The 20,064-nt window shown below is 36.0% G+C and overlaps 1 protein-coding gene across 1 annotated transcript in view; it reads right to left on the bottom strand.

Moving 5' to 3' along the window:
* Window positions 1-20,064, bottom strand: part of dmd.3 (LOC105946662) — a 1,093,908-nt gene that overhangs the window by 661,784 nt on the left and 412,060 nt on the right. The window contains exons 19-21 of the mRNA XM_031897001.1: window positions 18,698-18,785; window positions 14,608-14,843; window positions 8,302-8,482 (exon numbers count right to left, since the gene is read on the bottom strand). Of these exons, the coding sequence (XP_031752861.1) occupies window positions 8,302-8,482; window positions 14,608-14,843; window positions 18,698-18,785 (505 nt within the window). The remainder of the gene's footprint in view (window positions 1-8,301; window positions 8,483-14,607; window positions 14,844-18,697; window positions 18,786-20,064) is intronic.

The raw sequence follows: 20,064 nt of genomic DNA, 5'->3' as shown, positions 1-20,064 counted from the left end.
GTAGATCTTAAGATCACAATAGCCTTGCACAATACTTTATTACATTACATTAACATTTATTTATAAAGCGCCAACATATTCCGCAGCGCTGTACAATAAGTGGGTTACATACATTGGACATACAGAGTAACATATAAAGCAATCAATAACCGATACAAGAGGTGAAGAGGGCCCTGCCCAAAAGAGCTTACAATCTACTTGTTTATAAAATCATCACAGCCACTCTTAAAGGTATTTGTCTATAATTTCCTCTAATGTACTTGTAAATAGAAATGATGTCCCCTTACAAGTCCAACCTTGACAGTCTACCCTCATAGCTTAAATCCTGCTTCCCTTTTAGCTGCACACCTCTGCATTCTGTCTAGCTCAATAATCTCTTTCTTAAGGAGTCCAAAACTGCACAGCATACTCCAGGTGAGGCTCTCATGTCAAAGCTCTATTGTTGTGCAAGATGGTACTTTATATGCTTTAGTAGCCACTAAATGACACTGCCTAGGGTTACACAGCTTGTTATCCACAAAAATCCCCAGATCTTTCTCTTTAAGGATGCCCTAAATACACTACACTTTCGTGTATAACTCACATTTATATTATTTCTACCAAAGTGCATAACCTTGCACTTATCAAGATTGAACCACATTGCCAGTTTCCAGCCCAGTTTTCCAATGTAGCCAAATTGCTCTTTTCCAAAAAAAGTTGTAGCAAGAAAATATGATCAAGTTTTTTGCCAGCTTGAACTTCAATACCATTTCAGCATGCAAGCAAGGTGGTAACCAGGTCTTTATTTGCATATTTTTCTATGCTCTTGCTTTATCACCACAACAAACTTAACCTCATAGAATTCACAAACAAAACTTGATCTCTCAAATAATTTAAGTGCTTTTGGTTGTTCACCTTTGAATTAACTTTGAATTAACTTTCAGTATGATGTAGACAATGATATTTCAAGTCAATTAGCTAACGGGCTTCATTTTTTATGTGTGGTTTTTTAATTGCTGTATATACTCGAGTATAAGCCTAGTTTTTCAGCACCAAAAATGTGCTGAAAAAGTCACCCTTGGCTTATACTCGAGTCGGGTGCCATGGGTCCCTCCAGACTAGCACCCTCTGTCCTTTGTGTGCAAATTAGGCCACCTGCAACCAGACCCTCCAGTGCCCTGGCCCGCTCCCAAATTCATCTTCATCATTGCCCTTTATATTCTATATAAATCATAGTTTTGAAGGTTTTTAACTCTTTGTGTTTAGCTTGGTCGCTGATTGAGCTAGTGGGTAGTACTCTTAAAGTATCATTGTTGATACCATATTGTTTTTGTTGACCCTCTTCTCCACTTACAGAGCTAGTTTACTGTTTTTCTTTGAAATAAATATTTAAAAACTTATACCCCACTGATGCCTCATTTAATGTAATTTCATTGGTATTTATTTTGATTATTGAAACTTAGCAGTAGCTGCTGCATTTCCCACCCTAGGCTTATACTCGAGTCAATACCTTTTTTCAGTTTTCTCAGTTAAAATTAGGTACCTCGGCTTATATTCGGAACGGCTTATACTTGAGTATATACGGTATTTAGCTTTTGGTCAGCAGCACTCCAGAAGAAAAAAGCAAATAGGTGAACTACCCAGAAAAAATAAATATAAACTGCAGGAATCTCCTAATCCTAAACCAAACCACTTGTGTATACTGGCATCATTGACTGCAGGGTCTTAACTAGCGATGAGTCAGTCTGTACAGTTTCGCTTTGTGAAAAAATTTGTGAATACGTGAAAAAATTGTGAAATGTGGATATTGTGCAACTTTTTGACACACGTGACTTTTTTAACACAACCAAACAACTTTTTTTGATGCACCTTTTTTTTTTACACAACTGTGCCTTTTTTGATGCAACCACAAATTTTCTGCATTAAAATTTTGTGGAAGTTTTGCAAAACCATTCACCAATGGCATAATGTGGAATTTTGCTGCAAATCCATGCCTGGCAAAACAATTTGCTCATCACTAGTCTAACCCTTCCTGGCTGCTCTATTGATTATCCTGATCCTGCCTCTTACATCTAGAGCAAGCAATTACTTAAATTCCTTATACTTTCTTCACCTAGTGAGACCTACCTCTGCCCCAGGTCCTTCAGCACAACACCTCCTCCAGCAAGTGGGGACCAAAAGAGACAGACATATGTAAATCAGGCCTAACTTTTAGCCAGCCAAAACACTTTTTTGGAAAAAACTTTGTGAGTTGTGTCACAGAGTGAATTGGAAGTGGCTCCTGGAGGAGAAAGGTATTTCCACTGCCACATCCTTCTTGTGATAATCAAGATGCCCTCAATAAAATGTGCCATAATCAAAGCTCATAAAAATAGCACTGTATTAATTTTCTTTATTTAAAAAAATGCAACAAAAGTTTAAATTATATAAGCCTGTGCTGTTTTGATTAGGTGTTACCTTTATCCAAACTCAAATTTTGGATTTCTTAACAGTGTCTGGAATGGACATTAATAATTAATAAGGGTATGCCACATACTACAAGGCACAGCACTGCATAATTTCAGCTTAAGCCATTATAAAATAGAAAGTGAGACAAAGTCTATATTAAGCCTATTGCATATAAATCGTTTTTTAAACCTTTTAGCTGGTTTTGCAGAAAAAAAGGTTTTTATACAGAACAATATAGCCTCTGAATAATTTATCATACTAACAAAAAAGTACAGGGCAGACCCATGTTTATAGAAAAACAGGATTGGAACAACAAAAAAAAAATCATATCACTGAAGCTTGCCTTTATAGTTATCCATGTAATCACACAGTTCAGAGGACCTGCTTTGAACAAAGAACAATGACTTCAGTCATGCAAAATACCAATTTCTTCTGTAAATGTAATCTAAAGTCCAGAGACAAATTCAATATAGTACAACTAGCATTCTCAAGACATTGCATTAGCTTCCACTTCCAATTATATCAATTTCCACTTAGTTATTCCAAACACTGGATTGAAGTGGGATTGAATAATTCAATAGGTTTTCATTTTTTATCCTTTTTTTTAATACAGGTACACATATAAGATCTGTTATCTGAAAAGCTTCAGACCTAGGGTTTTCCAGATAATGAATCTTTCTGTAATTTGGATCACCATCCCAAGTCTGCTAAAACAGGTGAACTTTAAATAAATCCAATAGGATTATTCATGGATCTTAGTTACCAACAAGTACAAAGTACGGTTTTACAATTACAGAGAATAAGAAAATTCTTTTTAAAAATGTATTTTCTTAAAATACTCATAATTTGGACCTCTTTGGATATCAAGTTGCTAGATAAGGAATCCTATATCTGTACTTTCTATTATAATCTGAATATTTGAAGAGGGGTTGTTGAAGGGTTGTTCACCTGTGAGTTAACTTTTTTTTAACTCACAGATAGTGATGAGCAATATATTAATCATTATTACTCACAGAGGGTATAGAGAGTGATATTCTGAGACAATTACCAATTGGTCTTCATTTTTTATTATTTGTGGTTTTTGACTTATTTAGCTTTTTGTTCAGCAGCTCTCCAGTTTGTCCAGCAACTATATGGTTGCTTGGGTCCAAATCATACTCTAGGTAGAATACGATTGGTTTACATCGCTTTAAATGGTGAGTATCTTTGGGGTTAAAATTTAGCCTGTGATTAAGTGTCCCCTGTGCAGTGTTGACTGAGATGACAGAAAACCCTGGACCATGGGCCCACTCTCAAATCTTTAATTCCTCCTCTCCTCTTTCAATCTCTATATAATCCTAGTCTCTTTTCTCTACATAATATACTCTATTCTTCCATCTATCAAGCCTCCTTGTTCCCATACAAAAATAGGGAATGACTGTAAATAGTTATAAGCAAGAGGGTCCACTAACATCTGGGCCCATTGGGAGTTTTCCTGGACATTAATAATTAATAAGGGTGGGCCAGAACAACACTGCCCCTGCGGCACGCAACACTTAAAGGAAAAATAAAGTCAAAGTCACTTGGGGGTGCCAAAATGTTAGGCACCCCCAAGTGACTTTGACCGCCTACCTTTTACCCCGGGCTGGTGCCCCTGTGAGGAAGGAACAGCACCAGCCCGGGGTAGCTGCCGGCGCTTCCTTTTCCTGATTCGCTGCGCGCGCATGCGCAGTAGAGTGAAAAGCCGAACTTAAATGTTAAAGTCGGCTTTTCACTCTACTGCGCATGCGCCCACCGCTGGCACTCAGGAAAAGGAAGCGAGGAAGACGGAAGCGCTGCGCTCCAGGTGCCCCGGGCTGGTGCTGTTTTCTCCTAACAGGGGCACCAGCCCGGGGTACGAGGTAAGCGGTTAAAGTCACTTGGGGGTGCCTAACATTTTGGCACCCCCAAGTGACTTTGACTTTCGTTTCCCTTTAAGGCTTTTTGTGTATACTGTAATTGTGTATGAATTTAATAAACTAAGAATGCTTTTAATGTAAATGAAGCTGCTGGTGGTGATAGGGAGTGCCAGTCCGTTTTTCATACATTTATCTTCAGCAGTTGCAGCATTGGATTGTGGAGGTGGGAGCACAGAGCTACTTAGTAGCAGATATTTGTCACGGCTACTAAATGCCAGGAAATACCCCGCCATAGACAGTACTGAGAATTGCCTCTGCTAAAACATACATATAGGGGCTGATTTACTTACCCACGAACGGGTCGAATGGAGTCCGATTGCGTTTTTTTCGTAATGATCGGTATTTTGCGATTTTTTCGTATGTTTTGCGATTTTTTCGGATTCTTTACGAATTTTTCGTTACCAATACAATTTTTGCGTAAAAACGCGAGTTTTCCTATCCATTACGAAAGTTGCGTAAAAAGTTGCGCATTTTTCGTAGCGTTAAAACTTACGCGAAAAGTTGCGCATTTTTCGCGTAAGTTTTAACGCTACGAAAAATGCGCAACTTTTTACGCAACTTTCGTAATGGATACGAAAAACTCGCGTTTTTACGCAAAAATCGTATTGGTAACGAAAAATTCGTACAGAATCCAAAAAAATCGCAAAACATACGAAAAAGTCGCAAAATGTTCGTTTTCAAGTCGGAACTTTTCCAATTCGGGTCGGATTCGTGGGTTAGTAAATCAGCCCCATAGAGAGTTATCAGTAAATGATCAGCATTGTCTATTTCTGTAGCCATGACAAGTAGCTGCTACTCATAGCTTCGTGTGTCTTCCCCCTTAGGGTTTAAAGAAATGGGAGGAAAGAGGAAAAGTACAATTGTTAAGTAGTGATGAGGAAATCTGTTCCGTTTCGCTTCAAACGGCATGAAAATTCACAAAACGGAAAAATTTGCGAAACGCATGTGTCGCGTGATTTTTTTGTCGCCCGCGTCTTTTTTGTTGCCTGCATCTATTTTTTTGTCGCCCGTGCTTTTTTACGCTACTACGCGTTTTTACGCCACCAAGCCCTTTTTTGACACAACCGCACCAAATTTGACACGCTACAAAAAAAATTCCGTGCAGCGAATTTTTTCGCGCCATATCGCTGCGAATCCATGCCTGCTGAAAAAATTCGCTCATCACTATTGTTAAGCTGTTAAGAGAAATCGCCTGCAGCAGGACAGCATAGAACAGAAGTGGAGAAATTTGGGATTTGTTTGTGGCTTTTTCCAGGGGTGTCAGCTGATTAAGAACATCTTCTGTGTTACTGAGTTGAGATGTTTTGCCAATGTTGTGGTTTAACAGAACAAGTGTTGGGAGAGGTGGGAGGAGGGAGGGTGTCAAGAGCTGATGATACTGAGTTGTTATACAGAAAAGCTGCTATATTAAGGCAGGTGAGGTTAGGGGATTTATCAAAAATCGAGTTAGCGTCTTTTCTCCAGAAAAACAATGACAAGTAAAAGCTGGCGAGGTTCTATAGAAGTTGAAGGAAACTGTCTCAAGTAACATTATTTTTTTTTTATTTTTCAGTTCATTAAAACATTCAAGATTTTCAGCCTCACTGAAAATGATTCTCACTGAGGTGCAACTTTTTTAATTAAAAATATTCAAACTTTATTGAATTTTTTAATAAATAAGCTAGCATTCAAAGAAAAAAATTTTATAAGTTGCTTGCATTTTGTTGCATCTTTTCTTGAATTTTGAGAAATCAGCCTCTAGATGTGCTGCTTGCTAATAGTACGGAATATCATGTTTTTGTTTTTTTTTTATAAATATTTTATAAATCTAGCTAGAACAGTTTCTTTGTTTGAAAGATTTTGTACTATACTGTGCTTTCACTGTCCACAAACTTCCATAGTGTTTGGCTTTAATCCTCAGTAAATGTTACAGTTATGACTTAGCATCAAGCTCTCATAGAAACTCAGTAGTTGGCACTGAATGCATGAGCTTCAGTAAATGTGCTTTACTTCTAATCCTCTGACTACTTTGCCATTATTGTAGCTGTCAGAGTAGAATAGTAGTATATTTAGTAGTATATAGTGGTATATTTATTACCATGTATTACGATGTATTGTAAAAAAAAAACCAAAACTGTTTTATTATTTATTGTAACCATAGCATAGATAGAATAATAACAATGTTGCAATTCACAATTTATGTTTTAGATTTAAACTTTTTGAATGAGCAGTATTTAAAGGGGTAGTTCACCTTTAAGTTAACATTTACTATGTTATAGTAAGTCCAGTTCTAGGTAACTTTTTAATTGGTCTTCATTATTTCTTTTTTGTAGGTTTTTAAACATTTTCCTTTCTCTTTTGTCTCTTTCCAGCAGCCAAAAACTATTGCTTTGTGAGGCTACAGATTTACTGTTATTGTTTCTTTTTATAAGTCATCTTTCTATTCAGGCCCTCTCCTATTCATATTTCAGTCTCTCATTCAAACAACTCCCTGGTTGCTAGGGTAATTTGTACCCTAGCAGCAGATAGCTGCTGAAACTCCAAACTGGAAAGCTGCAGAAAAAATAAAATAACTAAAAGGATACAAATAATAAAAAATGAACTCTCTACATCATACTTAAAGTTAGCACAAAGTTGAACAACCCCTTTAACGTCTATCTGATATATCTAGTATAAATACTGTAAATCTAAAGTAACTGGACTTGTTAAGAAATCATTAAAGACGTTTCACTACTCATCCGAGCAGCTTCTTCAGTTCAACTGACTGGTATGGGAAGTCCTCAGCATATATACTCTTCCACTAATCCAATCACAATGGCACTATGTAACTCTTCAGAAAGGTGACATCTGAAACTCACAGAGGTGTGAATGTTATGTGCTGCATTGTTTATGTTGATTCTCAGTTCATGCACCCAGGTAAAGAAATTGTTTATGGTGGGTACCTCTTTCCTCTCTCTTCCTCTGTCTCTCTCACTCTTTTGCTATATGTATATATAATAGCATAAAAGGGGTGCAAAAAGACTGTGCTTAAAGGGGAAGGTATTTCTTGGTAGCTTACTGCACATAATGTCCTACATAAATTAATCATGGGTGAGTGCAGAGGACCTCTTGTTGCTGTGTATATGAATTTTGTGGTCACAGCCTCATTTAATGGTTTAAAATGTAGTATTGAACACAATTTCCCCCTTTTTTGCTATAGTTTATACAGGAGCAGTGGCCAGCTCCATGTTGTAGCTCCCACCCTTTCCAGCTACAGTCAGGTGATCCGAGTGGTGCCAATAAAAGGGGCAAACATTTGGGGGTTTTAACCTTGAAAGCAAGCAAGTTGCAGATAAACCTCAGTTAAATGTTTAATGAAGCAGTAGAATTCTTAATGAATCAGATAAAAGTAAGTGTAAGACTGGCCAGAGGGGATGACTATGACGTACTGTAGGTGACCAGCTTCAAATATCTTCATCACGTAAAACTTATAAATAATTATTTTTGCTTCATCATCCTGGTAGTATAATCTATCTATCTATCTATCTATCTATCTATCTATCATCTATCTATCATCTATCTATCTATCTATCTATCTATCTATCTATCTATCTATCTATCTATCTATCCATAAACAAGAAGCCTTTTTTTCTTTGTTTACACACAGAGAGCAGCACATAGTCTGCAGGTAATTTTTTTGTATGCAGGTGAATGGTCCTGACAGATACATAAAACTAGATGACGCCTTTTGAAAAACAAACTAAACGTTTTATAGGATACAGCAGGTCATAAAAAGGGCTTCATACTTTTGTACACTTAATAACCATAGTCACATTTTTTATGTAAATTATTTTACTTTTTTGCAAATGTTAAATCATGATATAACATACAACCTACTCACATGAACAGACCATAAGGCTTCTTATAGTTTAGCATTACTTAATAAAAATGGCTCCATATGTTTGTTGGTGGTACTTACTGTTCTGAAGCTGTTTTTCTCTAGATTGTAAGCTGGAAAGAACTTGATTATAGTGATTAACAAAAGCTGCTACATCTGCTTCCAGAAACATTGGCCTCTGTTCTTTTTCTTTCAGTTCTGTTCCCTGAACTTGCAAAGATCCAATTTCAGGTTTAAGAGCTGACAGACGGGCAACTTCATCCTGTTTTGCAGATGACAAGAACGTGTTAAATTGTGTGAAACAATCAGATAGCCAACATCATAATAAAGACTTTATTAATCCCAATTATGGAAAATGAAATTTAGTTTCACATTTTGACCACAAGTAAATGATCATTTTGCCTTCAGTGCATTTTCATCTCTAATGGAAATACAAATACCATGTTGATTCCATTTGTTTATCAATTTAAAAGGATGATTTAGGTAAATTCAGGGAAAAGTGGCTGATAACCATATATCACATAGAAAGATCACAAAGTATGCAAAATCTCTTCTGATTTGTCAGAATGAAGATACACAAAAATCAGTTTCATCTCTAATGGTTCTGAAACTAGGTTTTACCTAAAATGAAAACTCAACACAGTGTCAGCACAATCATATAGCGATAAAAAGTTCACGCAGTATCAGCCAGGATCTCCATCATTTATTTATTTTACCAGGGAGAAATAATGGTTAAAAACACCTTTCCTATTTAACAAGAAAAGCTTTCCTTGCCGTCAGGAAAGTGCTAATAACTACAGTAAAATTGTATGTGATTTTCACACACATTCACACAAAGTGGACGTTTTCCCGTAAGTTACTAAAAGATTTTCCGTATTTCCCTCAGGGTGTTTTTCTCTAATAATACTGCTTGTCTGTTATGAGGCACTATGAGCTGCTATAACTTATGGAAACAGATATGGCACCCATTATCCAGAAAGTTCCGAATTATAGGAAGTCATCTCACATTTTAAGAAAATAATTAACATTTTTAAAAATGATTTCCTTTTTCTCTATAATATTCTATAATTCTATAATATAATAATTCTCTGTAATAATAACACAGTACCTTGTACTTAATTTAGGGGACATATCATTAATTATACAATTAAGAAAAAACAATTCTTTAAAGTACAATGCTCCAAATAACAAAAAAAAAATCCCTTATCCAGAAAACCTCAGGTGCCATGCATTCTGGGTAAAAGGTCCCATAACTGTAGCAAGTTCTCTCTCATTCTGTAAAATTACTGATTTTAAAAGAAGCAGAAATTCTTTTTCACTCTAGAATAATTTTTTTTATAATAACATCTATGGGAAAGTTTTGCTTGTCACTGAATATGTTTTTGTTCCTTGTCATGCTGGTAAACATGTTTGCACTGGTCTAGAGGAATAAGAAAAGCTCAAAGTATACTGTAATCATGTTTTTGCAACAAAAGTACTTCTGAAGCCCACAGTTATAATATAGAGTTAATGACCAACAAATGATAATTGCTAATTTAGTTTGGAAATGTTTAAACAGTTAAAGATGTTAAAAAGCAAAATAAGTACATGTAAACTGACTGAAGACCATATTTAAACATTATGTGCTAAAAGCTTAACTATTTTCAGCATTAGGATGTGTTCTTAAATACATACACACTTTTAGTCCCTTTACTGGGAAGCCCTTAAGTCTTTTAAAGGTGTTGAAACTTAATGGTCCTACAAGAGCCCAGGCTGCCACATTTAATACAGTAACAAGTACCAGAGGGCCAATCTCTTCTCTGTCATACATATTGTTCCTTTATCCAACAATATAGAATATAAATTACTGAAAAATGCCTCTTGTGCAACATTAGTTTTTAGCCAGGCATAGTGTACCACAAATCTTAATTGAAATGGCTACAAAGGGAGTTTGTGTAGACTGCATTTTATAGATTCATAAATTGTAAGAGGCCTGATTCTGCTGTTTCTGTTAGGTCTGTATGAAAGTTGCATAGCTTCTCAGTTTATCAAATGATATACTTACTTCTAAAAAGGTACATTGACACTAAAAATAGACGTAAAAATATTACATTCTGGCACAATAATTATTACAAATGAGATTCATTGTGTAAGAGTTTATCCATATTTAAGGGTCTAATCTAGATGGTATAATATAGATGGCAAAGTCACCACCATGTGTGGAAGAAATTGGTACGGGAGCTTTTTTTTTTTTTTTAATGAAAAAACAGTATTATTTTATTTCTATAGCACTGACACATTTCTGCAGCACTTTACAGAGATTATGCATTATTCACATCAGAGGAGTTTATGATCTAAGTTCCTTATCACATTCACATACATTACGGTCAACTGAGTCAGAAGCCAATTAACCTACCCATATATTTTTGGAGTGTGGGAGGAAACCGAAGAACCCAGAGAAAACCCACGCAGACATGGGGAGAATATACAGACTCCTTGCAGATAGTGCCCTGCCTGGGATTAAACTCAGAACCCCAGCATTGAAAGGCAGAAATGCTACTCACTGAGCCACCATGCTGGTGCATTTTACTTTTTCAGTTTTCCAAAACATTTCTCATGAATATAGCATTGCCTGCATTTAGCAGCACTGTATTCATGAGGGGGCAACCTGGAGTTGCATTTAAGTATACTCTTTATGCCCTCCAATGTGTCCTTTAGGCGTACAAGCTAGGGGGCATCCAAGGCACAACACCTGTATTTACTGTTTGACTATGACAGGCAAAGATACGAGGATTCCATTGCACAGACACCACATTTTTGCATCCCTAGAACCTTACTGACATTTTTTTCCATTTAAATACAGAATTTATTTGCAGATTCTGTTGATTTATTAATTAATATCTTAAGATATTAATTAAATATGCAAATGGTGGTCATTTTTTTGTATGAGACTAAACAGTGCTATAGATTTGGAAGATAAAACATGACAAAAAGTGCAGTAGTGTTGCACAAGTATTTGTAGAAAATTTTGTGTAATTTTCACTATTACAGTTTGGGAAATGGAGTTTTACATATTAATTAAACACATCTTTAATTGCAAATTCCAAAAATAAATAAGGGTGTGAAGCTATTGGCAGAGGTTTGTAACAACCTACACACTGAAACTTTGGCAAAAACAAAAAAATTGTAAGTAATATAGTTGTGAGTAAAATATATTTTATGGCCAGCATACAGTTTTTCGAGTTTTATAACATTAGATTTTCTGCCAAAGTTATCTTACCAATAAGTTTTCTTGACTGGATCAGTGCCACTGATCATGAAGTTCATGAAATGTACTATAAATTTAAGTTTACTTCATGTAATAAAACCTTCTCCAGATACAGCTGATCTTTAGAGCCATTATTTTGTCTATTTCAATAAAATACAGCTCACGCGAGCATGCTTCATTGTTTAGCCTCTATTGCTGCAGGATGAAAAACTGTTTTGCTCAGTGAAACTGGCAACAGAAGCACAGGAATATGTGATGAGGTGTCAGTGTGCTGTTTGCATGTGTTATGTTATCATATTTTCAGTTATGGCTTCGACACATAGATTAGGTTATAGCTATGGCTTATTTAAGGGCTTGAAATTGTAATAAGGGGTATCAAAAGGACAGAGAGGGTCTCTTGCAACTGGGAAATGAAACTAGAATACATATACAAAGCAAGGTGACTAATTTCTTTGGATAATTTGGAAACATTTTTTTTGTCTATTTTAGTGACCTTAAGGGCTGATCCCCTTGTTCTATAGGCAGCCTCCCATCCCTTTTATTTTATACAGGGGGAGAGGGCAGTTGTTAGATGGGTGTCATTATCACGTATAATATGAAATGTTTCTCCATAGACACAAGGAACTTGAGTGTGTTCACTAGAATCACTTGGACATAGAAATGATAGTAATCTGAACAAATTTTTGTATTACAGGTATAGGACCCGTTATCCAGAATGCTCGGGACCAAGGGCATTCCAGATAAGGGGTCTTTCCGTAATTTGGATCTCCATACCTTAAGTCTACTAAAGAATCAATAAAACATTAATTAAACCCTATGGGATTGTTTTGCATCCAATAAGGATTATTTATATCTTAGTTGGGATCAATTACAAGGTACTGTTTTATTACTACAGAGAAAAAGGCAATCAGTTTTAAAATTCTGAATTATTTGATTAAAATGGAGTCTATGGGAGACGGGCATTCCGTAATTCGGAGCTTTCTGGATAACGGGTTTCCGGATAAGGGATCCCATACCTGTATAACAAAAACATAGCTCATTGAGGGATCAGCTATAAAAAGCATTGCTCTGGAACTTCGGCAAAAACAAAAAAATTTTAAGTAATATGGTTGTGAGTAAAATATATTTTATGGCCAGCATACAGTTTTTCGAGTTTTATAACATTAGCTTTTCTGCCAAAGTTATCTTACCAATAAGTTACAAGGTTACAGACATATGAAACCATGGTTGCAATAACCTCCATAGGAAATAACCTTTCTAACTTTTTGTTTCGACTGAGGAGCATTAGTTTAAAAAGAAAGAAACAAAACTGTAAGATGTTTTACGTGAGGCTGTATTTGGCTAGATGTTATTATTCTTACAATCACTACACCTAGGGACAGATTTATTATACAGCAATGAGTGAGTTTTTTAGCAGGATCGATTTTTCTTGCATTGGTTACTTTTTTTTCCCCTTGTGCTGGATTATTTTTTCACAAAATAAAAAGCTTGCCACCTAAAACCTTGCATTTTTTTACACTGATTCATGTATACCCAAATGTTAGTTGATAATTAATCTGCCCAAAACATTTGTCATGTTGCGCAGACAAGGCGATTTAAATATTCAGTGATTGCAATCACTCTAAGCTAAAATTGGGTTTGAGTGCTCTAGCATATCTCACAATTACAACTTTAATTCTTCCATACAGGTTCAGCTGAAACGTGACATATGCATAAGAGGTTCTCCATTTATTTATAATTCCTTCTGAAGCAGTAATATGGGTGGCATTGGGCTGGGGATGTAAACAAGATGGGTGTTTTGAGTACAGAGACTCTTTAGGGAACACCCAAAAGAACCATAAATAAGATGAAGAACCACAATACACAGTCGAGTTATAAGTAACATTATATCAAGATTTATAAGCACCTATGGAACTACTGATTTAATTTAAAGAAAAATAAACTCCAAATAGAAATTTGCCCAGAAATGCCATTTTGTACATACCATACTTACTAAACAAGCCTAAAGGCTCAGTGAGGCTCATTTATTAACAGTGGGCAAATTTGCCCATGGGCAGTTACCCATAGCAATCAATTATTTTTTCAGCAAGCGGCAGATAGAATAAGGAATGCAGAAATTTGGTTGCCATGAGTTACTTCCCAAGGGCAAATTTTCCCAGTGTAGAGAAATGACCTCAATGTATTTTGTAGTGGTGTTTTATTCACAGCAGGTTTCAGATTCAGGTTAATTCTTCCTATGCCAGAAGAGACTGGTCTGTGGTAGCAACCTGTTTTGCAAAGTGCCTCTGCCACTTTTACAACTATTTATTTCAGACCAAAGAATTTGTTAATTGCACAACCAAACTTCTCACGCTCCTGCTTTCTGGCCACCGAGCATACCCCCAGCCACTCAATTGTTAGTGAGTTGGCCAAGCTGTGCATCCCAGTGCCATGATACTAGAGCACACATTAGCTGCCTTTATCCTGTAAGCTGTTGCCTGGCATGCTGGTTATTTGTGGTCTCAACTGGGATCACCATGGGGCTATAGTTCAGGTAACAATATGTTTCTCCGAGGTTTTCTAGGAGTTTTAACATTGTTATTAGACTGCTTCAGACCACCGGGAGCAACAAATTCCTATGGATGTACAGTAAATAGTTTTGATTTTCCATCGTCCTCTTCCAGAAATTCATGGCAAAGGCATAGACTCTTCCTAGGACTGAGACTGCTTTTGTCCATTTGTCAGGTTCTTCATTGGGACATTTGGCCAGTGGACTGGCGGGGGGGGGGGGGAATTTTGGTTGTAAGTCGAAATTATTGGCCGGCATGTCGGTCTGAGTTATGTTAATTCGTTCTTGTGACGTTTTTATAAAAAAAAACACATAAAAACCCTTTTCTCAGGTAGTGACTCGTCAATTACAGGTCCCACCAGCCTAATTGGACATAGCCTCCTTTATTCTGCTTATCTGTGATGTCCAATAGAGCATTATGGAAGAGATATACCTACCGCCTGTGGTTTTCCAAGTCACTGTGCCACATAGCTCCTGTGGTTTAAGCTATTACTATAGACTCTAGACATGGGAATGACCTTCTTTTACCGCTCTGACCTTTGCAAGATCCATAAAACAAGGTTACACAGTGGCATATAGTAGCTTTTCTTACCTTGCACTTTGCTAGATGCATTTTGACTGTTTCTGAGGTTGGTTGGGTTTGTGCTTTTAGCCAGTTTTCTGCACTAATTACTTTCTGTTCAAGCTGCTGCAACTGTGAATAAAAGGCAAGGATACTGTTTTGATATTCCAACCAGGATATTCTTTCACTCAGTAACTGGCAGAATTCTGTCCAGCGGCTATTCAAATGTTGAGAGGACTGTTTGATACTGTCTGCATTTACACCATCTAGGGAAAAATACAAATAAAATGTACAGCGATTATAAAAATGTCTTTATATTCTATATTTTTCTATAAATGACAATAGACAATTGAATCCTTTTTACAATACAACCATTGATAAATTATTCCAACTCTACACATCATGGTCCAGTTGTTGGTGAAATAACGGTGCATCTACAAAATTACAGTCCAAGCTATTCATTTGTAAAGTGGCTATAATTTCTATATTACCACGTTATTTTAACTTATACAACACTCAGGTAAGAATAACAACCTTTCTATGGAACGTAATCAAAGTGTAAAGTATGCCTTCACATAAGAACCCATAACAACCAATCAGCTGCTTCCTTTAAACAGGTGACCAGCTATTCACTTACAGCAAGCTGACTGGTTGCTATAAGTAAATGGAAATGTTGCAACTTTTATCAAATTACACCCTTACACTTCTGATATCCCAGCCATACAATTTAAAAAAAAACATTTTTGTGACATCACCATAAGCAATGCTCCACCAAATACAGTATATATGGATATAAAACAAAGCTGCTCAAAAGATGACCCTATCAGCTCTTGAAGTGCAAGTTGCAGAATCTAGTCAAAAATCAATATAGAGAAAATGGCTTATTCAGACTTAGAATTTCAATGAGGTATGAGGATACAGGCCCTGAAGTTATCTAACATTGACATATTACTAGTGAATGTTGTGCTTATTTTGTGCATAATGGTCACAGAATACTTTAAGTTCATCGCAAATGTCTGGTAGGATGCATAAGCAATCACTTCCAAAGCATTACAGATTAAAAGAGTAGACATAATAGCCTATACAAGATGGGTTAGTGCCTTAAATATAGAAAATAAAGAAAATATGGTATATTTTATTCAGAAATGCTTTATGCAGTCTATTTAAAAAAAAAAAAAAAAACAATTCTTTCTTCTTTTTTACTCACTTTTTTATGTAATAAGACAGTTCTTTTGTACTTTATATATATATACTTCTTTCTGAACTTTGCACCCAGGCAACATTAACTATCGGTTTCGTGAGTGCCAGCAGACTCCATTTTATATATATATATATATATATATATATATATATATACATATATTTACCATAATACTATACTATGGGTGCTCCACATTACTGAAAACCACGAAAATTCCCTTTATATTGTATCTATCTAAGCTACTCAGCCATTGGTCAAATACCCTCAAATGTCTCTTTGCGTTCAAAACAGAGTAATTATAACAATACGTGTTGCACGATGATGTTAACGTTCCTTGTCAGGAAATTACAACTCATAGGAAATGTGTAAAACATGACAAGATCTCCATAATCTAAGTTCTATTAATGCATGCTTTCAACCCAATTAATGAATAAACTTGGCAAATCTACATATTTTTAGGCAAACATCTAAAAAGTTAGTTCTAAGCATTGTACTGTAAAATCCAACCGCACATAGGTTCATCTGCTGACCCAAACATTCACGGGCCACAGTACAATCTGAATGTTGCAATTTGGACAGCTTGCATTAATATCTGACCCTTCTTTCCCTTGGGACAACAGATCATCTGGCTCTTGTGAGGCTGGTTAAACATAGTGTGAAATTCTGCTTTATAGATGATCATTGAAACTGTAATCTTTATGTCATTTTTAAAAACAGTTTGTGTTTGCCAATATGCATGACACAGATATAAATTAGCTTTGTTTTGAGAGCAATGATGTTGTGTAAACAAATGAAGTCTATAAAGTATGGCAACAGTTGGGCTACCATTCAGGTGTGAAAGCCTGAAACCTACAATGGCATATTAAACAATAAGTAAAGACATAAACAACTATAATCCAATTACATTATGCATTCCGAACTGTTGCTGAATTATTGAATTGATAAACACAATTTTCCCAAAGGACATGGGTCATTATCTAAAGTGCATCCATTCATTTTACTGTCTTGTGTATGCAGCATTAAATTGCATAATATATTGGGCATAAATATTCCTTAATCATACTTTTCATGCAAGTACATTAGAACTGACACTTTAACAGGCAAACCTGTCAAGAGTGCTTATCATTAACCAGAAAAACTGGAGAAAAAATTGTAATGTTGTAAGAAATTTTATGCTGCCAGTCATAGAAGAATGTATTTAATGACACCTAAAAGAGAAGCAGAATGAAAACAGTGTTTACCTTTGAGTATCTAATTATACTGGGTTCATTAAACATTCATTTTACAGGCAACTTATTTATAAAATAATGCATATTCATGCAGCTAAGATATTTAAGTACTGTATCAAATTAGGTTAATTGTTAAGAGATGCATATTGTACCAAGTAAATAATGCTCTGATTGACTTGGATAAATTAAATTTACTTTGCCTTCATTGTAATTTTTGATAATATTTTACATCTTTGGTATTTATAGCATGTGCATTTCCAGCTGTTGCTAAGCTACACCACACAATTTAATTTAGAATAGATGGGTGGATGGACAAAAATGATAGATAGATGATAGATAGATAGATAGATAGATAGATAGATAGATAGATAGATAGATAGATAATTTATTTATGACAGACTTATGGGGAAGAATTGCAGAGCATTAAGAGGTTCAATATCATGCCCCCTAGTGGTAATTCAGGCAGAACTTCATCTTCCAGTCTGGCTGTGGTCTGCATCTTACACTAGATAGTCAAATCTTGCATTAGGTACAGACCATCAGGGGGCAAGGCAAGTCACTATCAGAAATCTTGGGGCTCCGTGCAAATTATTTGTCTGGACCCTTCCCATAAACACAAGTGCATAGTACTGAAAATTTTGCCATGCCCCTTTTATGTGCTGCACAAAAAATCAACTCGCAATTAAATAGGCTTTACTGGGACAAAAACGTTAAACTTGATGGATACTTTGTTTTTTTTTCCAATCACAGCTACTTTGATAAAACATCACATATCATTTTACTGAAAAGCAGGGGTGTAACTATAGAGGAAATAGAGCCAGCAACTGCTGGGGCCAGGAAGAATAGGGAGGCCAGTGGGATTATGACTGATAAACAGCTGCAATATATGTTAAGGCAAAATATCCTGTTCCTAAAGTTTATAGGGGGGCAATGAATTCTTTGAGGGGCCCAATAACTAGTCATTTTATTCAGTGGTGTAAATAAGGCACCTGCAGGCGCCCAGGGTCCTGAAGGGTCACTGGCAGGGTCTACCAACCTCCTGTTGGAAAGAGGAAGGTGCCCACCTCCTGCATGACACTATATTACAGTGTGCTGGGGCCTAAGGGCCAATAAATGCACATATGTAAATAGCAAAAGAGGTAACGTAATTCTGCATAGTAACAACAAACTAGGAAGTGGTAGGGAATAAAGCCATAGAGATTGTTAACCCTATGGGTCCCTATACTACATTTCTATTTATGTTTCTTTCCCCCATAAACACTGTTAGTAAATTGTGAGTCAGTATGTGATTACTCAGAAAAAAACTTACCCCCCCCCAAAAAAAAATGGCTTTTCACATTCAGTATATGAAAGCAGTATGTGGGTACAAAATAGTTTTGCTTGTGTGAAAGCAAAATTGCATGTGAATAAGTATTTAAGAATATTTAAAGAAACTTAAAAGCTCAAAACCAAGATATACGTTATACTTTTTCTTTCAAACATAATTATGATTAGCATTCTTGGCTCAAAAGATAGAGGGAATATTGCCTGTATACTATTTCTAATTACCTACCTTTGTTTTATTACAGTAGTAAGCTGTAAACATAGATAGATAAATAGATGATAGATGATAGATAGATTGATAATTATTTCCTAATTTTTTAATTTAAATTTCCTAAAATTTAAATTTAAATGAGACATAAAATATTACCACTTAACATCTGTTCCACCAAGGCTTGGGTATTTCGATTTGCATCCTGCAGTTTCCTGTGCTTATCAGGTTTTTCTTTCTCTATGGCCTGCAAGATAACAATGAACATTTATATTTAATAGAAAAACAAAACCATTCATACACAGCAGTAAGAGATCTCAGTTGCTTTTTAAGAAATATTAAGGCTCATGTGAAGTGGAAATCAGAACATCCAGCTTTAGGGTACACCAGCATAACATGCAGTATTGTAATTCTGAGATAATAATTTACCATGACTGCATGTTTTTGTACAGTGCAGTGTTGGGTACTTGGTGTTTTGTATACGTTTTACTTAATATTTTGCATCACAATGTCAAAATTTGAAATGTTTGCCAACAATCACAATATTAAAAGTCAAACGATTCTGAACACACTGAGAACTATTATTTTTTTTTATTATTTTATCCTTTTGTCAGCATTGACAGAAAAAACCCTGAAATCTAAATAATACATTACAGAGCTTGACTGACTATTGAACTGCACAGAATTTAAAATTTTAGGATTCAACTGAATATATAATTAACCACAAAATGACTCCTGAACCAAACCAAAATTTGCATATGCAAACTGCAGGGAACAAATCGAACAACAATCTAATTTGGTTGAACCAGGCACTAAGATTTAGCTGAATCATTCAAAAAAAGGATCAATTTGCCCAATCCCCGACAAAACATTGGAGTCAATGGGATTTTTTTGCTCACACTAAGTCAGAGTCGGACTGGGGGGTGCAGGGCCCACCGGGGAAGCCACCACAGGGGCCCCACACCCCCAGTGTCGGACTGGGACCCCAGGGGTCCACCAGAAAACCTTAGACCATGGGCCCACTCTCCAAACTAATTTTCCTCCTTTCCCACTTTATTCTCCAAGTCTCTTTTATTTACATGCTAGCATCTATTTCTCCTCTTTGTTCCCATTCAGAAATGGGTAATAAGCATGAAACAGGCCAAATGGTCAGGAGCAGGAGGGCCCACCTGGGCCCACCGGGAGTTTTCCTGGTATCCTGGTGGGCCAGTCCGACACTGCACTAGTTCATTGAGTTAATGGGTGGTTTTTTTTTCTTCTGCTAAATGCAATTTAGTCCATGGCCATTGTTATGTTAAGTTTTTTTTCTTTTTCTCATGCCAAGTATACAAACCGGATTCCAAAAAAGTTAGGACACTAAACAAATTGTCAATAAAAACTGAACGCAATGATGTGGAGGTGCCAACTTCTAATATTTTATTCAGAATAGAACATAAATCACGGAACAAAAGTTTAAACTGAGAAAATCTACCATTTTAAGGGAAAAATATGTTGATTCAAAATTTCATGGTGTCAACAAATCCCCA

The sequence above is a fragment of the Xenopus tropicalis genome, chromosome 2, assembly GCF_000004195.4.
Source record: "Xenopus tropicalis strain Nigerian chromosome 2, UCB_Xtro_10.0, whole genome shotgun sequence".
NCBI lineage: Eukaryota > Metazoa > Chordata > Amphibia > Anura > Pipidae > Xenopus > Xenopus tropicalis.
This window is presented reverse-complemented; position numbering and strand designations above follow the sequence as displayed.